The following is a 24,842-nucleotide window of genomic DNA, read 5'->3' as shown; positions in this document are numbered from 1 at the left end:
TGGAGGTGCCATTGACATTAAATGTCACCATTCATCTCCCCAGAACTACTATGTCATAGAAGTTCTCATGGTCTGACCAGTTGAGGTAAGATAAAGGCCACTCCCCCATTGCACTCCTCTCCAAATTCTCAAGTTAACAACTTGTTCATTCTAGTTAATAAGTGGTCATTAATTCAGAATTTTATAGGATGCAGTGCCATTTCCCCTGAAGAAATTATTTCCATGCAGAACCTTAAAATCTCTTCAAGGTCCTACTGTGTGTTGTTTTTCATTGTTAGACTCCACTGGTCCCTTTAAGCATGCTGAGATTGAGTCTGTGTCTCCTTAATACAATTTATTTGAGATGAACTTGGAAGTTTGAGTCAGAAACATTCGGCGAGTTTCAATACATGGCTGCTGTGCCTGTGGCTATGTTTAGTCTCTGCTGCAGATAAGCTGCAGGAGTATTATAAACAGGGTGATGAATCATACAGTGATGTTATCTGGGAGTTGAGTAGGTGAGCCATATATTGTTTCTTTCTTACTTCATTATTCCACCCACTTAGTTTGCTGCTGGTTTGATGACTGAATTGTCATATTAAAGGCAGCAGCTCAGTTTTGTGAACATAATTGGCAGTAATTTTTAAAGTTTTCAGTGTACTTTGCATACAAATTAAACACTCTGACAAAGAAAATATAGGAAGCGTATTACTCATGGTATGAACTAGCAATATCTAGGGCAGCAATAGGTTTCTTCTCCAGGTCTCACGCCCAGAAAGTCACCATCATCCTCTAGCAAAACAGGCTGCTTTCTTATTAATAGGAGACAAATGTTGGTGAGATTAACCAAACCCTGCCAGTGATGCCCACATCTTGTGGGTGAATTAAAAACATAGGAATGCTACAAGTTACACGACAGAAAAACATAAAAGCATATAAGATAGTGTTTTGGACCAGGCTAGATCCCCTCAAAACATTTCAAGCAAGTAGCCCAGACCCTAACTTTGCTAATTGTTTTAAGCAGGTATAACGTGGATATTCCAGCAGGGATGCAAATGGTCAAACCACTTAGTTTTAAAGAAAACAGAATTTATTTACAAGATGACCAAATGAAACACAACCAAACAGTACCAAATAACAGTAACCTATCCGAAAACCCAACAGATACCCCAACTTAATGATGCTGTTCCCAATACTTGCAACAATCCCCATAAACACCACAAAAGGTAAAGTCAAACCCAGGGTTTTACAGGAGTGATGTCAGAGCGAGAGCATGGAACACCTTCTTCCATGGAGCTGTCTCTTGGATCAGCAGCCTCACTGACTGAACTGCTAAAACCAAGACCAAACCAAACCAGAGAAAAGCTGAGCTGGGAGAACTGACCACTCCCCTTTCATTGTACAAGGGTTTCTTTTAAAAACTTGAAAGCATTCCTAAGTAGATCAACCCCAGACACTGGAGAATTTCACAGCCTCATCATTCTCTCAGTGAAGAAATTTCTCCTCATCTGCTAAAACTATGACTCTTGATTCTGGATCCCCTGGTCATCGGGAGCAACCTTCCTGTGTTTACCCAGTCTGGTCCTGCTAGAAATGGATAGGTATTCAAGAGATACCCTGTCTTTCTTCTAAATCCCAGTGACTATCATCCTAACCAATTTATTCTCTTCTCATACGTCAGTCCTGCCATTCTAGGAATCAACTGGTAAGCCTTTGCTGCGCTGAGGAGACCAAAATGTTCCAGGTGAGGCGTCACAAATTCCCTGTATAACTCCAGCAGGACATCCTTGATCCTGTGCTCAAATCATTTCATTATGAAGGCCAACAGACAGTTTATCTTCTTTATTGTCTGCTACACGCACACGCATTATTTAAGTGACTGGTGCACAAGGACACCCAGGTCTCACTGATTATTCTTTTCTCTTAATTTACAGCCATGCAAATCATAATCTACATTTCTAGTTTTGCATTTTCCCAAATCACACTGCAACATCTCTGCATCCTCCACATACCATACCCTTCCACCCAGCTTTGTGTCATTTGCAAATTTTGAGATACTGCATTTGGTTCGCTCATCCAAATCATTAACATAAATTGTGAATAGCTGGGGTCCTGGTACCAATCACTACAGTACATCAATAGTCACTGTCTATCATTCAGAAAAAGACCCAGTTATTTTTACTCTTTGTTTCCTGTCAGCTAACCAATTTTCTAGTCATCTCAATGCATTACACATTTTAGACATTAATCATTTATGTGTCAAATGCATTCTGAAAGTCTAAATAATCACATCCATTGGTTCCCCCTGATTATCTCTACTTGTTACATCCTTGATGAATTCCAGTAGCCTTGTCAATTATGATTTCCCTTTTGTAAATCCATTATGATATGTCTGATCCTACTATTATTTTCTAAGTGCTCTGCTGTAAAATCCTTAGTAATGTACTCTAGCATCATCCTGGCGAAAGTGAGAACTGCAGATGCTGGAAATTAGAGTCAAGGTTAGAGTGGTGCTGGAAATGCACAGCAGGACCCCTTCCAAAATTTGATTTTCCTGCTCCTCAGATGCTGCCTGACCTGCTCAGCATTTCCAGCACCGCTCTAATCTTGACTCTAGCATCATCCCCACAATCGAATAAGATTCACTGGTCTATAATTCCCTGTTTTCTTTATACCTCCCTTTATGAATAGTGGGGTTACATTAGTTACCCTCCAATCTATAGGAACTATTCTGGAGTCTAAAGAATTTGGAAGATGAACACCAATGCATCCAGTTTTTCCAGAGCCACTTCCCTACGTGTTCTGGAATGTAGATTATCAGGCCCTGGGGATTTATCAACCTTCAATCCTATCAATTTCTCCAACACCATTTCTCTACTAATACAGATTTGCTTCAGTTTCTCCCTCCCACTAAACCTTGTGTCCGCCATCACTTCTCGTACATTAATTGTGTCCTCCCTTGTAAAGACAGAAATGAAGTATGAATGGTTTGTCAACCATTTCTTCGCCCTCCATTATAAACAACCCCATCCCCCCCCACCTTTTCTGACTGCAAGGGACCTAGATTAGTTATCACAATTTTCATTTCTTCACATACCTATGGAAACATTTTTATTCTTATGTTCCCCACAAGCTTACTCTCTTGCTTTATTTTCCCCTTCTTAAACAATCCCTTGATCCTCCTTTGCTGACTTCTAAACTGTTCCCAATCTTCAGGTCTATTGTATTTTCTTGCAGAGTCTAGATTAGAGTGGTGCTGGAAAAGCACAGCCAGGTCAGGCAGCATCCGAGGAGCAGGAGCATCAACGTTTTGGGCAAAAGCCCTTCATCAGGACTCCGGGACAGTTCCTATAGATTGGAGGGCAACTAATGTAACCCCAATATTCATAAAGGGGGGTATAAAGAAAGCAGGGAATTATAGGCCAGTGAATCTTATTTGATTGTGGGGATGATGCTAGAGTCAAGATTAGAGTGGTGCTGGAAATGCACAGCAGGTCAGGCAGCATCCGAGGAGCAGGAAAATCAACATTTCGGAAGTGGTCCTACTGTGCATTTCCAGCACCACTCTAACATTGACTCTAATTTCCAGCATCTGCAGTCCTCACTTTTCTTGCAGTTTGTATGTCTCTTTTTTCATTTAAGACTGTCTCTACCTTCCTTTGTAGGCCATTGTTTGGCCGTTATTCTCTTTGTACTCATGCGCCAGACAGGACTAAGCAATCCACAGTGTTCATCCATTTGCTCCTTGAGTGTTTGCTATTGCCTATCCACCGTCATTCCTTTCAGTAACATTTCTCAATTTATCATAGCCAACTCTTTCTTCAAACAATCATAGTTTCCCTCATTAAGATTCAGGAGCCTTGTTTCTGAATCAGCTACTTCACTCTCCATCTTGTTGAAGAATTCTATCATATTATGGTCTCTTATCCTCAAGGAGTCCCTCATAATTACATTACAAACTATTCCTTCCTCATTACCCAGTCTAAGAAGGCTTGGCCTGTTCTCTGGTTGGTTTCACATTGTATTAGTTCAGAACACTATCCTGTGTAGACTGTAGGAATTCTACCTCCATGGTATTATGACTAATTTGGTTCGCCAAGTTTACATGCAGATTAAAGTCACCCAAAAATTTCAAATGTTCTTTCACCGTATGCAACTCTGGGGTGATTTCCTGTTTAATACCATTCCCAATGTCACCTCTATGGTTTGGTGGTCTGTATACCAATCCTACTAATGTTTTATGCCCCTTGGTATTCCTCAATTTTACCCATACAATTCGACATTTTTTGAGCAAATGTCTTTCCTCAAAGTTGTGTTTATATCTTTTAACCAGTACTGCAACTCCACTGCCCTTTCCTTTTTGTTTGTTCTTCCTAAATATTGAATATCCTAATTGTTCAATTCCCTTCCCTGCAATGTTATCTCCATTATCCCAACTACATCATATCCATTTACACATACTTGCATGATTAATTCATCCATTTTTTTTAATGCTCTGCGCATTCATGCACAAAGCTTTAAGGCTTGTCTTTTAATGTTCCTTGTCCCATTCCCACTATATTTTTACTGTGGCCCTGTTTGATTCTGGTCTTTGATTTTTCTACCTATCACTTCAGTCACTTCTCTTTCTGTCACTTATTCTTGACCTTGATTCTCCTTCCTCTCACTCCTTGCATAGGTTCCCATGCCCTCGTCAAGTTAGCTTTAACCCCTCCCCAACCACTCCAGCAAATACTCCCCCTTGGGTATCCATCCTGGTCCTGCTCAGGGTTAAACCGGATAGTACATTCTGGTCCTACCTTCCTCAGACTGGGTCCCAATGCCCCAGAAATCTGAAATATCTCTTTCACACGATGTCTTTAGCCATGTGTTTATCTGAAATCTCCTGCTATTTTTACACTGGCTAGCATGTGGCATTAATAATTATCCTGAGATAATTATTCTATATTCTATTTTAGGACCTTAGTTTTTTTTAAGCAATGTTGTTGGTACCTATGTGTACCATGGCTGTTGGCTATTCACCCTTCCCCTCCATAATGCCCTGTAGCTGTTCTGAGGTATTCTTGACCCTTGCACTAGGAAGGCAACATATCATTCTGGAGTCTCGTTTGTTGCCACTGAAAGACCTATCCATATCCTTACAGTTGAATCCCCTATGATGATTGCATTTCCACACTTTTTGCTCCTCCCCTATGCAGCAGAGCCAACTGCTGTGCCCTGGATTGACCATTGTATTTTCCCCTGAGAAGCAATTTCCCTTAACAGTATCTGGAGCAGTTTTTTTTAGGGGAATGGCTGCAACGGATTCTTGTACAGCCTGCCTAGTCGTCCTATTCTGCCTGGGGGGGTCACCTGTGGTGTGGCCACTTTTCGATATGTGCAATCCATTATTCTCACAACCTCTTGAATTCTCCGCAGTGTTCATAGTCACTGCTTCAGCTCCAAATCCTGGGCTTCCCAGAGCTGCAGCTGAAGACACTTCCTGACACAGGCTGGTCCAGAGCACTGGAAATCTGCCTGGCTTCGCACACAGAGCAGGAGGAGCACACCATGGCTTTCAGCTGTCCTGCCATACGTATCCCTTTTATAGGAAATCTGTCACAAGATGCTTAATATTAAAGAATATCAATTTCTATAATGCCTTTCTGGCCAGTTTCTTGTTACTACAGAATACAGTTTTTAGAAGCTATAATCCACAGACTTTACAAACTATAAGCAATTAAAGTTGTCAATATTTACCTGACCTGACCCATTACCTACCAATTAGCTGTCTCTCTTGGAACCTCTATTCGACAGTAGAGTAAGACCACACCAATTTTCCTGGACGTCACTCTTTGTTTCTTCCCTAAAAGCAGAATGCCCTTCCCAGAATACTTCACTGTGACACCCACTGTGAGGACACTCTTCCCAGAATGCGTCACCATGACACCGACTGCGAGGACACTGATCCCAGAATGCTTCACCGTGATACCAACTGCGGGGTCACCCTTCCCAGAATGCTTTACCATGAGATCCACTGCGAGGACACCCTTCCCAGAATGCTTCACCATGATACCAACTGCAAGGACACCCTTCCCTGACTGCCTCACCATGACACTGGCTGTGAGGACACCCTTCCCTGACTGCCTCACTGTGATACCAGCTGCGAGGACACTGATCCCAGAATGCTTCACCACGACACCCGACTGCAAAGTCACTCTTCCCAGTATGCTTCACTATGATACTGACTGCGAGGATGCCCTTACCTGACTGCCTCACTGTGACACCGGCTGCGAGACGATGATCCCAGAATGCTTCACCGTGACACCCACTGTGAGGACACTGATCCCAGAATGCTTCACTGTGACAGCAACTTTAGGGACACTGATCCCAGACCAAAGCAATGCAGTTAACAGTGTTGAAAATGTCTGTAATGTTTGAAACCAGCCGCCTTCACCTTTGAGCTTGCTCATGTGCATCAGTCACAACTTCCTCAGAAGAGTTGGAGGAGATGGAAAATCTCCCAAAGAACAGCTCATATCGCAATAAGCAGCTGACCAAATGTGCCCATAAACAGATCTTTATTGACCAATTTGGGGAGACAATGGCCAACTGCTATAATGACTGGACTGTTAATCCAGACACCCAAGTAATGTTCAGGGGATCTAGGTTCGAATCCTGCTACAGCAGATGGTGGAATTTGAATTCAATAAAAATCTGGAATTAAGTATCTAGTGCTGACCAGGTGTCCATTGTTGATTGTTGGAAAAGCCCATCTGTTTCATTAATGTTGTTTAGGGAAAGAAACTGCCATCTTTACTTAGTCTGACCTATGTTGACTCCAGACACACAGCAATGTGATTGACTTTTAACTGCCCTTTGGGAAATTAGGAATGGGCAGTAATGCTGGCATAGCCAGAAATGTCCTCATCCCGTGAATGCGGAACAAAGAAACGAGTTAAGTAGCAACCAGTGGAAGATGTCACTGGCCTCCCCAGACACAGGGAGAAACCCAAACAGACGAATGAAATCTCGTGAGATAATTAAATTTGACCGAGATAGCTGTTACAGCTATTGTAGAGGAAGTCAAAGACTTCACAGCACTAGTACGAATATCCAATCACTTATTTAAGATAAAGTTAAAAATCCCACAACACCAAGGTATAGTCCAACAGGTTTATTTGGAAGTACTAGCTTTTGGAGAGCTGCTCCTTCATCAATCACTTGTGAAAGAGCAGCACTCCAAAAACTAGTACTTCCAAATAAACCTGTTGGACGATAACCTGGTGTTGTGTGATTTTTAACTTTGTCCACCCCAGTCTAACACTGGCACCTCCACATCATTATCTAAGATAGAACACTCAATGCTAGTGATGGAGAAAATGCTGCATAGGCAGCAAAATTTCAGTAATACGACTGAGAGCCTGAAGACATTTACTTCAGTTACAATAGGTAACTGAACCATAAACATATATGACTCCATGGGAGCCAGATCAACGCCCACAGATACAGCACATAGTCAAGAAGGAGGAACTGCCCAGCCTAATAAAAATTCAAAAGAGTACTACCTCTTCCATATCAAAAGTTAATGCCTGATCTGGGAATCTAGGATATTATATGGAAGAAAATACTTAATTCAAAAGTTAAAAATCACACGACACCAGGTTATAGTGTTATTTGGAAGTACAAGCTTTTGGAGCATTGCTCCCTCGTCAGGTACCTCGTGGAGTAGGATCACAGGACACAGAATTTATAGCAAAAGATCATAGTGTCATACAATTGATGCAATATATTGAACACACCTAGATTGCTGTTAAGTCTTTCATCTTTTAGAATGGGTTGCAGGTTTTAATTCATTAGTATATAGATCAAAGGACTTCTTTCAAGTTATGTGTGACTTAAGTGCAAGTTTGAACATAACATCTGTTGAGTAAATTATTTAAAAAAAAATAGTTTTCAACTGTATTTCAACCAAACAACAATTTGGAAAGAAGAATCATTATTCAGGATTCTGTAGTCAGAGGTACAGACAGACGTTTCTGTGGCCAACAGAGAAAAAGCAGTTGTTGTTTCCCTGGTGCCAGGATCAAGGATGTCTCAGAGAGGGTGCATAATCTTCTCACGGGGGAGAGGGGCCAGCAGGAGGTCATTGTCCACATTAGAACCAACGACATTGGAAGGGAAAAGGTTGAGATTCTGAAGGGAGATTACAGAGAGTTAGGCAGAAATTTAAAAAGGAGGTTTTCAAGGGTAGTAATATCTGGATTACTCCCAGTGTTACGAGCTAGTGAGGGCAGGAATAGGAGGATAGAGCAGATGAATGCATGGCTGAGGAGCTGATGTATGGGAGAAGGATTCACATTTTTGGATCATTGGAATCTCTTTTGGAGTAGAAGTGACCTGTACAAAAAGAACGGATTACACCTAAATTGGAAGGGAACTAATATACTGGCGGGAAATTTGCTAGAACTGCTTGGGAGGATTTAAATTAGCAAGGTGTGGGGGAGGGGGGGGGGCGGGATGGGTGGGACCCAGGGAGATAGTGAGGAAAGAGATCGGTCTGAGACAGGTACAGCTGAGAACAGAAGTGAGTCAAACAGTCAGGGCAGGCAGGGACAAGGTAGGACTGATATATTAAATTGCATTTATTTCAATGTAAGGGGCCTAACAGGGAAGGCAGATGAACTCAGGGCATGGTTAGATACATGGGACTGGGATATCATAGCAATTACGGAAACATGGCTCAGGGATGGGCAGGACTGGCAGCTTAATGTTCCAGGATACAAATGCTACAGGAAGGATAGAAAAGGAGGCAAGAGAGGAGGGGGAGTGGCATTTTTGATAAGAGATAGCATTACAGCTGTGCTGAAGGAGGATATTCCCGGAAATACATCCAGGGAAGTTATTTGGGTAGAACTGAGAAATAAGAAAGGGATGATCACATTATTGGGATTGTATTATAGGCCCCCCAATAGTCAGAGGGAAATTGAGAAACAAACTTGTAAGGAGATCTCGGCTATCTGTAAGAATAATAGGGGTGGTTATGGTAGGGGATTTTAACTTTCCAAACATCGACTGGGACTGCCATAGTGTTAAAGGTTTAGATGGAGAGGAATTTCTTAAGTGTGTACAAGACAATTTTCTGATTCAGTATGTGGATGTACCTATTAGAGAAGGTGCAAAACTTGACCTACTCTTGGGAAATAAGGCAGGGCAGGTGACTGAGGTGTCAGGGGGGAGCACTTTGGGGCCAGCGACCATAATTCTATTTGTTTTAAAATAGTGATGGAAAAGGATAGACCAGATCTAAAAGTTGAAGTTCTAAATTGGAGAAAGGTCAATGTTGATGGTATTAGGCAAGAACTTTTGAAAGCTGATTGGAGGCAGATGTTCACAGGTAAAAGGACGGCTGGAAAATGGGAAGCCTTCAGAAATGAGATAACAAGAATCCAGAGAAAGTATATTCCTGTCAGGGTGAAAGGGAAGGCTGGTAGGTATAGGGAATGCTGGATGACTAAAGAAATTGAGGGTTTGGTTAAGAAAAAGAAGGAAGTATATGTCAGATATAGACAGGATAGATCAAGTGAATCCTTAAAGAGTATAAAGAAAGTAGGAGTATACTTAAGAGGGAAATCAGGAGGGCAAAACAGGGACATGAGATAGCTTTGGCAAATAGAATTAAGGAGAATCTAAAGGGTCTTTACAAATATATTAAGGACAAAAGGGTAACTAGGGAGAGAATAGGGCCCCTCAAAGATCAGCATGGTGGCTTTTGTGTGGAGCCACAAAAAATGGGGGAGATACTAAATGAATATGTTGTATCAGTATTTACTGTGGAAAAGGATATGGAAGATATAGATTGTAAGGAAATAGATGGTGACATCTTGCAAAATGTCCAGATTACAGAGGAGGAAGTGCTGGATGTCTTGAAACGGTGAAAGGTGGATAAATCCCCAGGACCTGATCAGGCGTACCCGAGAACTCTGTGGGAAGCTAGAGAAGTGATTGCTGGGCCTCTTGCTGAGATATTTGTATCATCGATAAGTCACAAGTGAGGTGCCAGAAGACTGGAGGTTGGAAAAAATGGTGCCACTGTTTAAGAAGGGCGGTAAAGACAAGCCAGGGAACTATAGACCAGTGAGCCTGACCTCGGTGGTGGGCACGTTGTTGGAGGGAATCCTGAGGGACAGGATGTACATGTATTTGGAAAGGCAAGGACTGATTCGGGATAGTCAACATGGCTTTATGCGTGGGAAATCATGTCTCACAAACTTGATTGAGCTTTTTGAAGAAGTAACAAAGAAGATTGATGAGGGCAGAGCAATAGATGTGATCTACATGGACTTCAGTAAGGCGTTCGACAAAGTTCCCCATGGGAGACTGATTAGCAAGGTTGGATCACATCGAATACAGGGAGAACGCGCCATTTGGATACAGAACTGACTCAAAGGTAGAAGACAGAGGGTGGTGGTGGAGGGTTGCTTTTCAGACTGGAGGCCTGTGACCAGTGGAGTGCCACAAGGATCGGTGCTGGATCCTCTACTTTTTGTCATTTACATAAATGATTGGATGTGAGCATAAGAGGTACAGTTAGTAAGTTTGCAGATGATACCAAAATTGGAGGTGTAGTGGACAGCGAAGAGGGTTACCTCAAATTACAACAGGATCTGGACCAGATGGGCCAATGGGTTGAGAAGTGGCAGATGGAGTTTAATTCAGATAAATGCGAGGTGCTGCATTTTGGGAAAGCAAATCTTAGCAGGACTTATACACTTAATGGTAAGGTCCTAGGGAGTGTTGCTGAACAAAGAGACCTTGGAGTGCAGTTGCAGGTAGATAAGATAGTGAAGAAGGCGTTTGGTATGCTTTCCATTATTGGTCAGAGTATTGAGTACAGGAGTTGGGAGGTCATGATGCGGCTGTACAGGACATTGGTTAGGCCACTGTTGGAATATTGCATGCAATTCTGGTCTCCTTCCTATCGGAAAGATGTTGTGAAACTTGAAAGGGTTCAGAAAAGATTGGAGGATCTGAGCTACATGGAGAGGCTGAACAGGCTGGGGCTGTTTTCTTTGGAGCGTCGGAGGCTGAGGGGTGACCTTATAGAGGTTTACAAAATTATGAGGGGCATGGATAGGATAAATAGACAAAGTCTTTTCCCTGGGGTCGGGGAGTCCAGAACTAGAGGGCATAGGTTTAGGGTGAGAGGGGAAAAATATAAAAGAGACCTAAGGGGCAATGTTTTCGTGCAGAGAGTGGTACGTGTATGGAATGAGCTGCCAGAGGATGTGGTGGAGGCTGGTACAATTGCAACATTTAAGAGGCATTTGGATAGGTATATGAATAGGAAGGGTTTGGAGGGATATGGGCTGGGTGCTGGCAGGTGGGACTAGATTGGGTTGGGATATCTGGTTGGCATGGATGGGTTGGACCGAAGGGTCTGTTTCCATGCTGTACATCTCTATGACTCTATCTCTCTATAACAAATTGATTCAAGTACAGAGTATTGGAATGACCGTCAGTGTAATATCTAGAAGAAGTCAGTTTTGTATAAATGTCATCTTTTAACTTGAGGAATTTCTCATTTTGGGCATTCATAGTTATTTCCCAAATTCTGAGAAGCAGCACTTATTTGTTGTAACCAGATAATGAATATTTGGAAGAAATAAACAATTGAAAATTCTCTGTGCTAGTTTAGACGGGTAAAGTAAAACAGAATGGCAATATAATCATTCAAGCTATTGGCATAGAGTGTCTAATCTCTAAAAAAGAAAAACAGTTTATTGAAATCTTTCTATTATCTTCAAAGACAACAAGGGAATGAATGTTAAATATTCCTGGACAGAACAGAAATTTTGGCTAAATTTATACATTTTGTTTGTCTTTTACAAAAGGTTATTCTGCCCTTATCAATAATGTATACTGACATACTTGCTGCGTCACATACTCGCTCCTGTTGGATATTGTGGTCAAAAACGGTGGATAAAAAATGCTTAATCAGCCAGAATGTTGCATATTTCTTATCAGAGTCACATTTCCTCCAATGAGTCAGCTGTGGTCACTTCAGCAAAATGTAAAAAGGCAGCAAATTATGTACAAATATGTTTAAAACAAGACAACAGTAATGAGAAATATATTGCTTGGATTTGCCACTTTATTGTTAAAGAATGGCATGAAGCAGCTGAAAAGGGATATTAGTGCCATGGGCTTTCACCTCTCTACCTGTGAGCTCAATACCTGTAGCAGCTCAATTTGAAGAGGGTGCACGCCATCTGTCTCAACAGCCCAGGGACTTTGTTGGTCCAGAGCCCCCAGAGACTGCCTGTTAAAGTCCTTTCAATCATCCAGGTGTGCCAGTCTACAGGCTCACTCCACCTCAGCCCTGGATGTTGAGAATGCATTGAAATATTGAGGGATGCAGAGGAAAAAGAAAATGTTTTGAGGGAACATCAGCAGCAAGGCTATTTAATCAATATATGCAGACTTCACCTATGTCAGTATAGAATCGTGTTTGCTTTCCAACATTCTCAGCAGTCTCACTTCCCTGTTAGGCACTGCCATGGCTGTCTGAAGTGAAGGCAGTAGAGCATCTTCCTCCATTACATGGATCAGGGCTCCTTTGATTGTCTTATGGCATCAACAATGGGTATCCCTGGAGCTTTTTCTCATCACCTTGTGAACCAACTGGGCATCTGGGGAAGTGCAGACAAAGCTCCAGAAATAACAGTCAGGAATTGTGCAGTTTGTTCATTGTTCATTGGCTTCAAAGGGAGAGGGAGCCCGAAAGCAGGGCCAACTTGGTCAATTAATGGAATTGAGGCAGAAATCTGGTTGGAATTCACAGGATGAAGGAATGGAAGCTCAGGTGTTTCCAAGGCCAGAGGAGGCATTCTCAACGTTTGGTTGGTAAATTACCATTTTTTGTTTGATGCATCTGAATTATACAGGTCTATACAGCTAAGATGTGAACTCTTTGCTACCTTTCGGGGCTCAACAGGGAAGTGTTGTCCATTGTGCAGCTTATTATAGTGAAACCTTGGTCAGCCATGGGTGCTCAGCTTTTGTATTGATACAACTGAGAAATTCTAACATTCTACAGGACATGTAAGTATAGCGAAGGAATAATGTGACGATGAACTCAGGTAGAGTGTAACCAGGGAGTCTTCTCCAGGCTCAGTCTTCCAGGCACAAGCCCATACTGCTGCTATCCTCCATGAACATCTGTTCACAATATGGCTGGCCAAGTAGCAGTTACAGTGGTGCACAGTTATGGCAAAACTAAAGTCTATCACCTGCTTCCTGCTTCAGAAAAGTAAGAACATGGCCTTTATTTCAAACATATGAGCAAAATGAAATCCTTTTCAGTCAATGAGAGACAGTGCATAAAGAACACAATCACTTCCCAGCCAACTGACCTAGAATATTAAAAGAAACATGTCCATATGTTGGTACCCCAGGACACAGGTGGCTTCGAGATTGCATTGTGCAGCTCTGTCTTTTCAGACCATAACCCCATCATCTTTGAGTCTTGCAGGAGTACTAGGGTGGCACGTAATTCAGTAGTTAGCATCGCTGGCTCTTAGCACCAAGGGCTTGGGCTTGATTCCAGCCTTGGGCAACTGTCTGTGTGTTCCCTGTGTCTGTGATGGTTTCCTTCGGGTGCTCTGTTTCCTCCCACAGTGCAAAGATGTGGCAGTTAGGTTCCTGATCTGTTCACTGACCCTGGAACTGATCTGTGCAACCTATGAAAAGATCCCAACAGGATCCTTCCCCTAGTCAAAATGGAACGTATCAACCCTTGGAACATTAAGTGCCTCAAATGTTACAATCTCTATTTAACCAGCTGCCATTCTCCACAGGTATAATTTACAAGAACACAGAGTCAGAGAAAAGCAAATTCAAGAAATAATCACAGCTACGTATCAAGAACATCTACTTTTGGAGCAGCTGGCATATACAAGAAATCACAACAGGAGAGCATGCTGTTTCAGCAGAGATGCTGCAATTTAATCTGAATGCTATTTGAGCACATTGAGAGCAGGAGATACTGACTGCTCAATATCTATGGCATGAAACTGGCCTACTTGGAGGAAGTGGCAAAGTGATACTGGATTCTAAACTTCACAGCATTCCCAGGCTTGCCAACTGATGCAAGAAATTAAATACCTGACCAAGGTTGGTAAGTCAATAATTTACAGCAAGTTAATGACACTCACACACCCTTATTCACTGGGCACCTAGGCATTGAGCCCACATTTCCCAACATTGTTTTTTTTTCAGATGACATCCTGGACCAGTTATTAGAATGCACTTTTTAAGGTTCAGCATTCATTATTTCAAAAGTCGTGGATTATTGCAGAGAAGCTGTCTGTATGTGCTTCTCCATCATTCTTTCTATATAAATAAATGTGTTCTGAGCTTAATCAAAACAGTCTGATAATGTCTGACAATCTGAACAATACAAAGTAGATAAAGAATAAAGGGAAAATAAATATTATAATTCAGATGCATCTAGCAAAACATGGTAATTTACCAGACAAATTAATTGCTGCATTCAATATCAGTGTCGCTGTTATAAATTGCTGAAAGTTCCGCTTTTCACTGACTTCTTCAGTCCACAAGAATGAATTAGTTGGACAACAGCATGATAACGTCTTACATGCAGTGATAATGCAATCAGCATAAATATTCTCTTTATTTTAAAAGTGTTAGTCTGCACATGCGGTACAATCTAATGATTGTTCAAGCATTTTGTCTCTCAGTTGTTTGACAGTGCTGAGATATGTACCTGTTAGTCAGTGGAGGCCACTTGCTGAGTAGTTCTAGCTCAGTGGGTAACCAGAAGAATGTGCAACATTTGAGTAACTGCTTGAACTGCAGTGGGAGCTATAACAAGTACTTTTGGCACGATGTTTAAAAATAAGAACATTTACGTTTGTTTTATTTTTCAGCAATGACTTAAATGAAGGAATCCTCAGTTTTTCTCTTATGTTAATCATTTTCTAATATTATTGAGTACTATAGAATATCCAGATTTTGGGTTATCTATGTAGTATCATAGAATTTGAAGAATGCTTTTGGCCATATTATGGAAAAGGTGACTGTTTTTGAACTAGAAATGAAGTCGCATACTGGCTGGAGGATCTGATTTATATATGGGTGTGTCTCAATCACAAAGGGCTGTGTCAGATACTCAATGAGAGAGACATGAAGGGAAGTGTGCAACCTAAGGTCTGACAACTCTCAGGCTGAAAATAATACCTAAAGCTGGAAATAGATTCTTGAAATGGAATATGGATAATTATTGATTTTGACAGGGAGAGGGAGTGGGTTACATCAGATGGGCAACTCAAGATACATTCTATTCAATTTTCCTACCCTTCCTGCCACATCTCAAATAACAATAAGTGTGCTAGAAAATGTGCAAGGTTATGCAGCCGCTGTAAGCCTGAAGTGCAGATACTAGCAGCAACATTACAGGACCTAACCACTATGGTCATTCTTTCTACTGTGGAGGCATTAAGAAGGAATAGTCAATGAAATTCATTTACTAGCTATGTGCTTTAAAGAATCAATAAAGTTTCACGTAAAAGATTGTTAAAATGAGACTGCATAGGATTAGTGGTTACCTTTTGGTTTGGATAGAAATTTTTAAAGAAGGGATAATAGATGTTTACTCTATTTAACACAATGGAGATGGTGGGATTCACCATGGATCTGCACTGGAGCCTCCATTTTCTACTATATTCAGAAACAATTTGGATGAAGTGAGAGCCTGATATTTTAAGTTTGCTAGCTATTTTGAGGTGAATGGCAGAGAAAATAATGTAAATAGATCTAGAAATTTGCAAAAAGACATTGGACTCATATTGTATAAGATAATCAGAGGGTTAGATGGGGTAGGCAGTGAGAGCCTTTTTCCTTGGATGGTAAGGCTAACATGAGAGGACGTAGCTTTAAATTGAGGGGTGATAGATTTAAGACAGATATCAGGGATAGTTTCTTTACTCAGAGGGGCATGGAATGGCCTGCCTGCAATAGTAGTGGACTCACTGACGTTAAGAGCATTTAAATGGGCGTTGGATGTACATATGGATAATGATGGAAGGCTGTATGTTGGATTAGCATCAGGTTAATTTCACAGGTCGGTGCAACATCGAAGGCCAAGGGGATTACTGCGCTGTAACATTCTATGTTCTATGTTAACACCCAAACTTTTGCCAAGAAGACGCTCTCTGTTATGGTGAAAATAGAAGAGGTGACAGGAAATCATAAAACCTGCCCCCAGACACGGCACTTATAATTCTCTCAAGGCGGGAATGGGATTCACGCTTGTCCAGTTCCTGGAGGCAGCTGGCTATTTAATCATTAGGTACCTCCACTTGTGCATGATCTTGTTCAATGTTCGAAGCTGGAGGTGGACAGATTGGAACAGGCAAGAGCAGTTCTGAACCTTGTGAATTTGTTTGAATAATGAGAGTATCATTTTGACGAAATAAGGCAACAGTTAGGGATTGCTTTGTTCTGAATTGTTTTGAAGTTCTTGGGTGTTATTGGAGCACCACCCATCCAGACAATTGGGGACTGTTCCATTATACTTTTGACTTAGGCCTTTTAAATGGCAAACTAATTGCTATAGAATTCAATGAATCTGACCTGTTGTTGTAATCACAGTTTATGTAAATGTCAACATAAATACATATGGATGGGCCAGTTCTATTTCTGGTCAACAGTTACCTCCAAACTGATGATGGAAGTGATTGTGTAATTATACTGCTTTGAATGCCAAGAGGAAGTGCAAGGAAATCCTCTGGTTGGATATGGTCAACATTTGACATTTGTGTGGCATGAATAGTAGTTGTCACTTATTATCCCAAGTCTAAATGTTTTCCAGACACAGAGTTCTTCATTATCAGAGATGTTGCATTGGATCTGAACATTGTGCCATCACCAGCAGACATCACTACTTCTGATCTGATGGAGGAGAGAATTTCAGTGATGAAAAAGATTGAGCGTAGGACACTACCCTTAGCAATCCTTGCAGTGATCTCCTGGCGCTGAGATTATTGCTCTCTACCAATGATAACATATTCTTTTGTGCTAAGCAAGACTCCAACAAATGGAGAATTTTACCCTAATTTCCATTAACTTCAACATTGATGTTGCATTCTGATGCCAACCTTGGTTCAAGTGCTACCTTGATCTCAAGGTCAGTCACTTGTATCCCATTTCTTGGATTCAGTTCCTCTGTCCATGTTTGACCTTGCACCACGGTCGTAATGAGATCTGGAGCTGAGTAGTTCTGATCGAACCAACAGTATGTATTATTGAAGCTATTTCCATTTAAGTGTCATTTAATAGCACTGTTGAGGACATCCTCCATTATTTGACTGATAATTAACATGATATTAATCAGCTGGATTGAATTTGTCCCACGTTTTGTGAACTGTGCATGCCTAATTTTCCAAGTTATTGAGTAGATATGGTGACTGAAAGATCTTGGCAAGGGCTGTTGCTAGTATCATGGACCAGATCAAACCCACTCAAAACATGTCAAGGAGATAGAATAGATCCTAACTTTTTCTTATTTCAAAGGCAAGTGCCAGACATTGTGTTCCGGATGTAATTTGATTGATCTCACGACTAGGAGAAAGTGAGGACTGCAGATGCTGGAGACTAGAACTGAAAATGTGTTTCTGGAAAAATGCAGCGGGTCAGGCAGCATCCAAGGAGCAGAAGAATCGACGTTTACCTGGACCGTCTCAGACTCCTCCCTCCCCTTCCTAGACCTCTTCATTTCTATCTCGGGCGACCGAATCAACACGGACATTTACTATAAACCAACCGACTCCCACAGCTACCTAGACTACACCTCCTCCCACCCTGCCCTCTGTAAAAACACCATCCCATATTCCCAATTCCTTCGTCTCCGCCGCATCTACTCCCAGGAGGACCAGTTCCAATACCGAACAACCCAGATGGCCTCCTTCTTCAAAGACCGCAATTTCCCCCCAGACGTGATTGACGATGCTCTCCACCGCATTTCCTCCACTTCCCGCTCCTCCGCCCTTGAGCCCCGCCCCTCCAATCGCCACCAGGACAGAACCTCACTGGTCCTCACCTACCACCCCACCAACCTCCATATACATTGTATCATTCGTCGTCATTTCCGCCACCTCCAAACGGACCCCACCACCAGGGATATATTTCCCTCCCCTCCCCTATCAGCGTTCCGAAAAGACCACTCCCTCCGTGACTCCCTCGTAGGTCCACACCCCCCACCAACCCAACCTCAACTCCCGGCACCTTCCCCTGCAACCGTAAGAAATGCAAAACTTGCACCCACACCTCCCCCCTTACTTCCCTCCAAGGCCCCAAGGGATCCTTTCATATCCACCACAAATTCACCTGCACCTCCACACACACCATTTACTGCATCCGCTGCACCCGATGTGGCCTCTATATTGGGGAGACAGACCGCCTAGTTGCGGAACGTTTCAGAGAACACCTCTGGGACACCCGCACCAACCAACCCAACCACCCCGTGCCTCAACACTTCAACTCCCCCTCCCACTCCACCAAGGACATGCAGGTCCTTGGACTCCTCCATCGCCAGACCATGGCAACACGACGGCTGGAGGAAGAGCACCTCATCTTCCGCCTAGGAACCCTCCAACCACAAGGGATGAACTCAGATTTCTCCAGTTTCCTCATTTCCCCTCCCCCCCCCACCTTGTCTCAGTCCCAACCCTCGAACTCAGCACCACCTTCCTAACCTGCAATCTTTTTCCTGGTCTCTCCGCCCCCACCCCCACTCCGGGCTATCACCTATCGCATTTCCAACGCCCCTTCCCCAAGTCCCTCCTCCCTACCTTTTATCTTAGCCTACTTGGCACACTCTCCTCATTCCTGAAGAAGGGCTCATGCCCGAAACGTCGATTCTCCTGCTCCTTGGATGCTGCCTGACCTGCTGCGCTTTTCCGGCAACACATTTTCAGCCCTGATCTCACTACTAGGCTCGAAGCAAAACATGCTTTATCTATATGCTATCGTTAAAATACAGATTAAATAAAAAGAAAAAACAAGAATTGGCTGAACTGTAACTCTATCTGAACACTTAATACAAGAATAAACTACTCATTAACTGTTCCAATATTGTAACATCCCATGAGCATACCCTTGGCAAAGGCAAATTCTGTGACATAGATTGTCTCACATGCAATTCTAGCAGCAGGAAGAGAATCCAAGCTTTTACCTGTAACACAGAGAGAGAGATGTCACAGTCTCACAGCCCTAACTGCTACTGAAAGCTATAACTATAAATCCTGGTTCTGTGGGAGCTTCACCCCACCTGTTCAGGCTGCTTTTATTGTTCCAACTTTAAAGAAAAACCAAGGCCTCACAAGCTATTTATTTTATTGGCTTGAATCAAACCACTCATAGCCTCTGTCTCAACTTCTCCATAATTAAAAATGGACAAATACACCTTTTAAATCCATAGTATTGCCACACTTGTTCTGGAGAATGTCTTCAGTGCTACAATTAGAATACTGTTGGGGCATCACATTTTCTGTATCCAGTGCGCTATTTCTTGATATCATGTGGAGACTGAATCTGGATAATTTGAAACTGGTAACTATGTTGTGGGTGTTGGAGGAGGCTGAAATGAATCATCCATCATTATGGTTGAAGATGGTTGCAAGTTCTTCAATTTTGTCCATTGCAGTTATGTGCTGGGCTCCCCTATCATTGAGGATGAGAATGTTTGTGGAGTCTCTTCACTCTTTCATTTGCTTAATAGTTCACGAAAGCTGGATGTGGCAAAACTGCAGAACTATGAATGTTGTGTTCATTAGCTCTGTCTATAAAATGTTGCTCCCATCGTTCAGTGTATGTGCAGTCCTGTGCTGTCGGTTCACTGTGTTAACACCTCAGCTTACTACTGTTCCCAACATGCATGCAGTCCCCATTGAATCAAAGCTGATTCATCAGCTTCATATCAACGATAGACTGAAAGATCTGCTGAGCCATGACATAACAGATTTAGCCTACAGCACCTCATTGATGTACAGTTTTGCTGTATCTATTTAATATGGAGTCAGTTCTACATAATATGGCGGATAGTGTAGTGTAATATGTTGAAAATCTATTATGCATTTGATCCATTTAGGACTACCATATACATGCACCAAGAGAGGGATTCTAGATGGAGAATGAAGGAACCATGGTTTTAAACAGGATCTGCTCCTTCCTGAACCTTACTGTTGTTCCCAAGAGCTTCACAGATGGTATTGTCAGTCAGTCAATAAGACAGTGTGATGATCACTCTTACCATATGCTTGCCTGACTGGTGATATTAAGGCAATGAGGTAAAATAAATATTTTCTTCTTATTGTTTCCCTCACATTAGCTTCAGGCAGAGACATCCTTCAGGACTCAGCCAGTCAAGTCAGTCTTGATGCCTCTAAACTACTTTTGTTGATGGTCATTGAAGTCCACACCTGAATTACATTCTGTCATCCTGCTACTTTCAATATTTTTTTCAAATGGTGCTCACCATGGAGGCACATTAATTCATTAACTGGGGTAAGTAGCAACTAGTGAGATCCTTTCTTGCTCAAAATTTACCTCAACATGAAATTACATAGAATCGGGAGTCATGTTGAGGATGTCAGGGCCACTTACACCTGACCCTATATGACTGCATTGTGCCACCAGCTCTAGCAGATCTGTCCTGCTGGTGGTGATAAGTGAAGTATAGAACATTGGTTGTTAGCTATGATTCAGTAAGTGCGATTATTTCAGGCTGTTGTTTGACTAACCAGTGTGACAGCTTTCTCAAATTTCAAAGATACACTTTTTATTTACTATTAAAGATGCATAGCAAAGCATCAAGGAAATTAATTGTTAACACTTGCTTGTTTAATAATTTGCTGTGAAATGTATTCAGCAGGCATAGGGTTTGAGATATATGAAAGCACCAAGGCAGCCAATGAATTTAGTTTCATATGCCTTTAATAATGAGAAAATGTTAAATTATCACATCAGTACTCCTCCAAAAGAACATTTAATAAATAGGTCACATTTATTTACATATATTTCTCACAATATTTTGTACAATCTTCCAAGGTCCGATGAAACTCAGGACTGGATGGTTGATCAAAGATCAGCTCTAATCAATTGGAAGTGTTATGAAGTCATACACGTGAGACTTGAACAAAAAGTGATAGGTTACTAGATATTAAAGTGAAATTTTCTCTACACCTGAACTCCAAAAGTAAAGATCTCAGAACCTGGAAACATATATTTTCAAACCTTCACAAAGCAGTATTATTTGTACTATAAATTTAATAAAGTGAATATGTGAAACCATAGCTAATTGATTATAAGGGATTTCTATGTAGACCACACGTAATGAACTCATCATTGAAATCCATAGGCAGATGATTCTATTGCAGGAAATATCAGATAATTTGATTCACATGTGTCTCATGTTTCATGGAGTGTGATTCATGCACTGTTCAATTAATCTACACGTTTTTAAAAATCAATAAATTTAAGAATTGTCATCTCTTCATATAGCAACAGTGTTCTGCTATTTTCATCTAATTTTAATCAACACTAGGGATGCATATTGACAATTTGAATGGTAACCTTTTGACCATTACTGAAATGCTTGCCAGATCAATTCCCCACATTGTTGGCAAAGAAATGGAAGCAACTCCGAGGATTTTCCTGACCTTTTTCTCCTAATTTATGTGGCCCTTTCCCATTCATCAGTATTTAATTCATTGCTTTCTTAATATATCTTAGATCAGTCCGTAGCTCTGTTACTTTAAGCTTCCAAATTTAATTTATTCCTGACAAATTCAGCTCCTTGTTGCTACTGGAGGTAAAATGTAAAAGTTGGCTGTGACAGCCCTGACAATAATGAGGATCATTTCAGAAAAGCTGCATATCACCAGGTGGTTAATGATCAATTTCATAACACATGGACTGAATTTTTGTTTCTTGGACAGGAACCTGATGTGGGATCAGTTCCATGCCCTGACCACTAAAACTGCTTGTTCTAGGCACACCTATCTCTATTTTAAAAGAATTTCACGACCAAGGTGTCTGCTCACCATCCCAAAAAGGATGATGGGTAGCATCCTGAGGCTGGAGGCTTTGTGGCCCAGTGACTAATTCAGATATAGACATGGATCCCTTTCAGGTTGAAGTGCAGTCCTTTCATAGTCTGGTCTAAGCCTGACACACTGGTCTGAGCATGTTGCATGCTAACTGGAAATGTTGATAAACCCCTTAATTACTTTAGAACATAAAGTAAAATGCCACAGATGTTGGAAATCTGAAATAAAAACAGAAAATGCTGGAAATAGTCAGCAGGACAGGGAGCAGAGAAACAGATTTAATGTTTTACTTCAGCCTTCATTTTCAACCTGAAATGCTAACTCAGTCTTCTGCACAGATGTTGTCTGACCCATTAAGAGTTTACTACATTTTCCACTTTTTCTCCTTCATTACATTATTTTGACCTTGCAGGGAGGTAGTAGTGTCAGGAGCTGTTCATGCCTCCAGCTTCTCTGAAAATGGAGTTGTGGTGTTGCACCAACACTATGGTCAGCAATGTTAAACTGGAGTCCAAGCTTTCCTCCTCAGGCAACTGAAAATGCAACCCCTAGCCTTTTACATAATGCTGTCTGTAAGACAGGCTTTGTGAGTTACAGTCCAGCAACTGACTCTATTAAACGCTTCAACTTGGTTGAATTGTTAAGTCACTCAAACGTTCCGTAATAGTCACTTGTGACTGTAAATGTTGAGTTTTGACATTCTGATTGTAAACTTGTACCTATATATTGATATCTTTGTTTAAAATGAAGACACAAAATCAGTATCACAATCTTACATCTTGGGAATTATATCAATCAGAACATGATGATCTGACTAATTTGATCATGCTATAGCCTTTCAAAATAAATGGCATCCATTACTGGCTAATGTGAAATCCTCACTTCAGGTCACATGAAGAATACTTTGCAACTTTGATAGTGCTAAAGAAGAATGCCATGCAGTTTTATTGATACTACAAATATATGTAGTGCCAGTGGATAAAGTTTTTAATTCACAGAATTAAAGTCCAGCACCAACTCAGTGAGATCACACCTAACATGAGCAAATCTTAAGAGGCCAGTCAGAACCAAAGTAGGAATGGTACAATGGCAATAGACCAATCAGCCTGAACAGTTGCCCATTATTTCTAATTGCTTGCGAATGGACTTCTCTAGATGATATCAACTTGAAAGTGTTCCTACAGAATCTAGTGATGCCTTCCTAAACTCTCTCTCATCCTTCCAGAGTTAGTCAATGAATTGTCATCCAGGTCAGATTGATTTTATTAGGATTTCACTTCCTCAGTGTTAGAACATGATCAATTCATACATGATGGTCAAATTGTGCCTTCTGTTTTCATAGAAGAAGTAGTAAGAAAGGTCATGTGATAATTCAATGTGATATCTGAGAGTTCACAGAACAAAGATAAGTAGTCAGATGTCACTCTACCAAATTTGTTATCCCTTAATTACCAGCAGTTGTTTTCTGCACACCAGTAGCTTGTTGTTGAGGTGCAAATACAATGGTAGCGTAGTATGAATCATCAGAGGCAATTGAAGAAGCTAGAGTCTGTCGAATATTTTGCCCCGGGACAGTTAGTGCAGCATAGTCAGGACAGAAAACTGTAGAAATTGGATCTTCTGCTTTCTAAAATTAATGAAAGAAAATGAATGTGAATAATACCCATCTTTAATTTGTGCATTGTATAGCTTTTCTTGAAGTAGAATCCTAAAGTGATTTTAGGCTTGTTTTGAGCCAAATTGATACAATCTCTGCAGCCTGATTCCAGAATGCAGTAATGTTAAACTCTGAGAGATCCCACAAAATCACTTAAACCTAGACAACTGGTGCTTCATAATATTAGCATGAGCATTAGGTAAAAACATTGAACAATGAGATAGTCCATGACAACTTTTTCATTTCTTCATTTACTTGTCTAGATGGTAGCCTTGCATAAAATCTCAAGTCAAAATTGAACTCAGGCCATATTGCTAAAATGTAGTCCAAGGGTCAGCATAATTGAATTAATTGAGGTGAATTCCAGACATCAGGAACATTAATAAGAAATGGTCTGGAGGGATATGGGCCAGCGTAGGCAGGTGAGACTGGTTTAGTTTGGAATTATGGTTGGCATGGACTGGTTCGACCAAAAGATCTGTTTCCAAGCCAAATGACTCTATGACTCCAACATTGGAAACTTTTGGTTTGGATAGGAATGATCTCAATAGCAGTTTTATGATTCAAAGGTTTGCATTAGCTTAAAGTTGAAACCAATTAGAAACAAAACCAGAAAGGACTTGGAACATTAATTTTTGCTACGTCCTCAGGAAGGTAGGTAGCCGCCAGGTTCATCAATGCTGATGTGGAAGTGCTGCTGAATTAAGTCAGGGATAGGGGGAAACACATTGGTTCAGGGCCCAACGCAACACTGGTCAATCATAGTGAAAGGAGACGTCGAGAACTATCACCCCACATCTGACAACTCAGCTCTGGCAATTATTGAATTTTCGTATCAGACTAGAAAAAGGCAAGAAGACCTTGCCACATTTACCAATAAAACAAAGTATTAAGTTAAATTTGCTAAGTATATTTTCCTAAAGGGGTTGCCAGTAAAAACTAATTACAGATGAGGAAGGCTATGGGGTTCAGCTGTATTTTTGCAGATAGCAAAGTAATAATACCCCAAATCATTTAACTCAAATATTTCTTCAATTATTCCAGGACTAGCACCTCCGCTATGTTCTCTGTTCCACATATTGATCACTTTTCAAATG

General features: G+C 41.3%; 1 protein-coding gene and 1 long non-coding RNA gene across 2 annotated transcripts in view; one reads left to right on the top strand and one right to left on the bottom strand.

The window, feature by feature from the left end:
* The first annotated feature begins 13,894 nt into the window (after positions 1-13,894).
* Positions 13,895-24,842, top strand: part of LOC122556051 (uncharacterized) — a 13,443-nt gene continuing 2,495 nt past the window's right edge. The window contains exons 1-2 of the long non-coding RNA XR_006313449.2: positions 13,895-14,133; positions 20,369-20,544. This is a non-coding gene — a long non-coding RNA (uncharacterized LOC122556051). The remainder of the gene's footprint in view (positions 14,134-20,368; positions 20,545-24,842) is intronic.
* LOC122556050 (uncharacterized) overlaps positions 20,956-24,842 on the bottom strand; it is a 23,169-nt gene continuing 19,282 nt past the window's right edge. Inside the window, exon 5 of the mRNA XM_043702451.2 lies at positions 20,956-23,715. Coding sequence (XP_043558386.1) covers positions 23,533-23,715 — 183 coding nt within the window. The 3' untranslated portion in view covers positions 20,956-23,532. The remainder of the gene's footprint in view (positions 23,716-24,842) is intronic.

The sequence above is a fragment of the Chiloscyllium plagiosum genome, unplaced genomic scaffold (assembly GCF_037043375.1).
Source record: "Chiloscyllium plagiosum isolate Xiang-an unplaced genomic scaffold, Cpla_swu_hap1 HiC_scaffold_13, whole genome shotgun sequence".
NCBI lineage: Eukaryota > Metazoa > Chordata > Chondrichthyes > Orectolobiformes > Hemiscylliidae > Chiloscyllium > Chiloscyllium plagiosum.
Note: the sequence above shows the minus strand (reverse complement) of the source record. Positions and strands in the feature narration are given on the sequence as shown.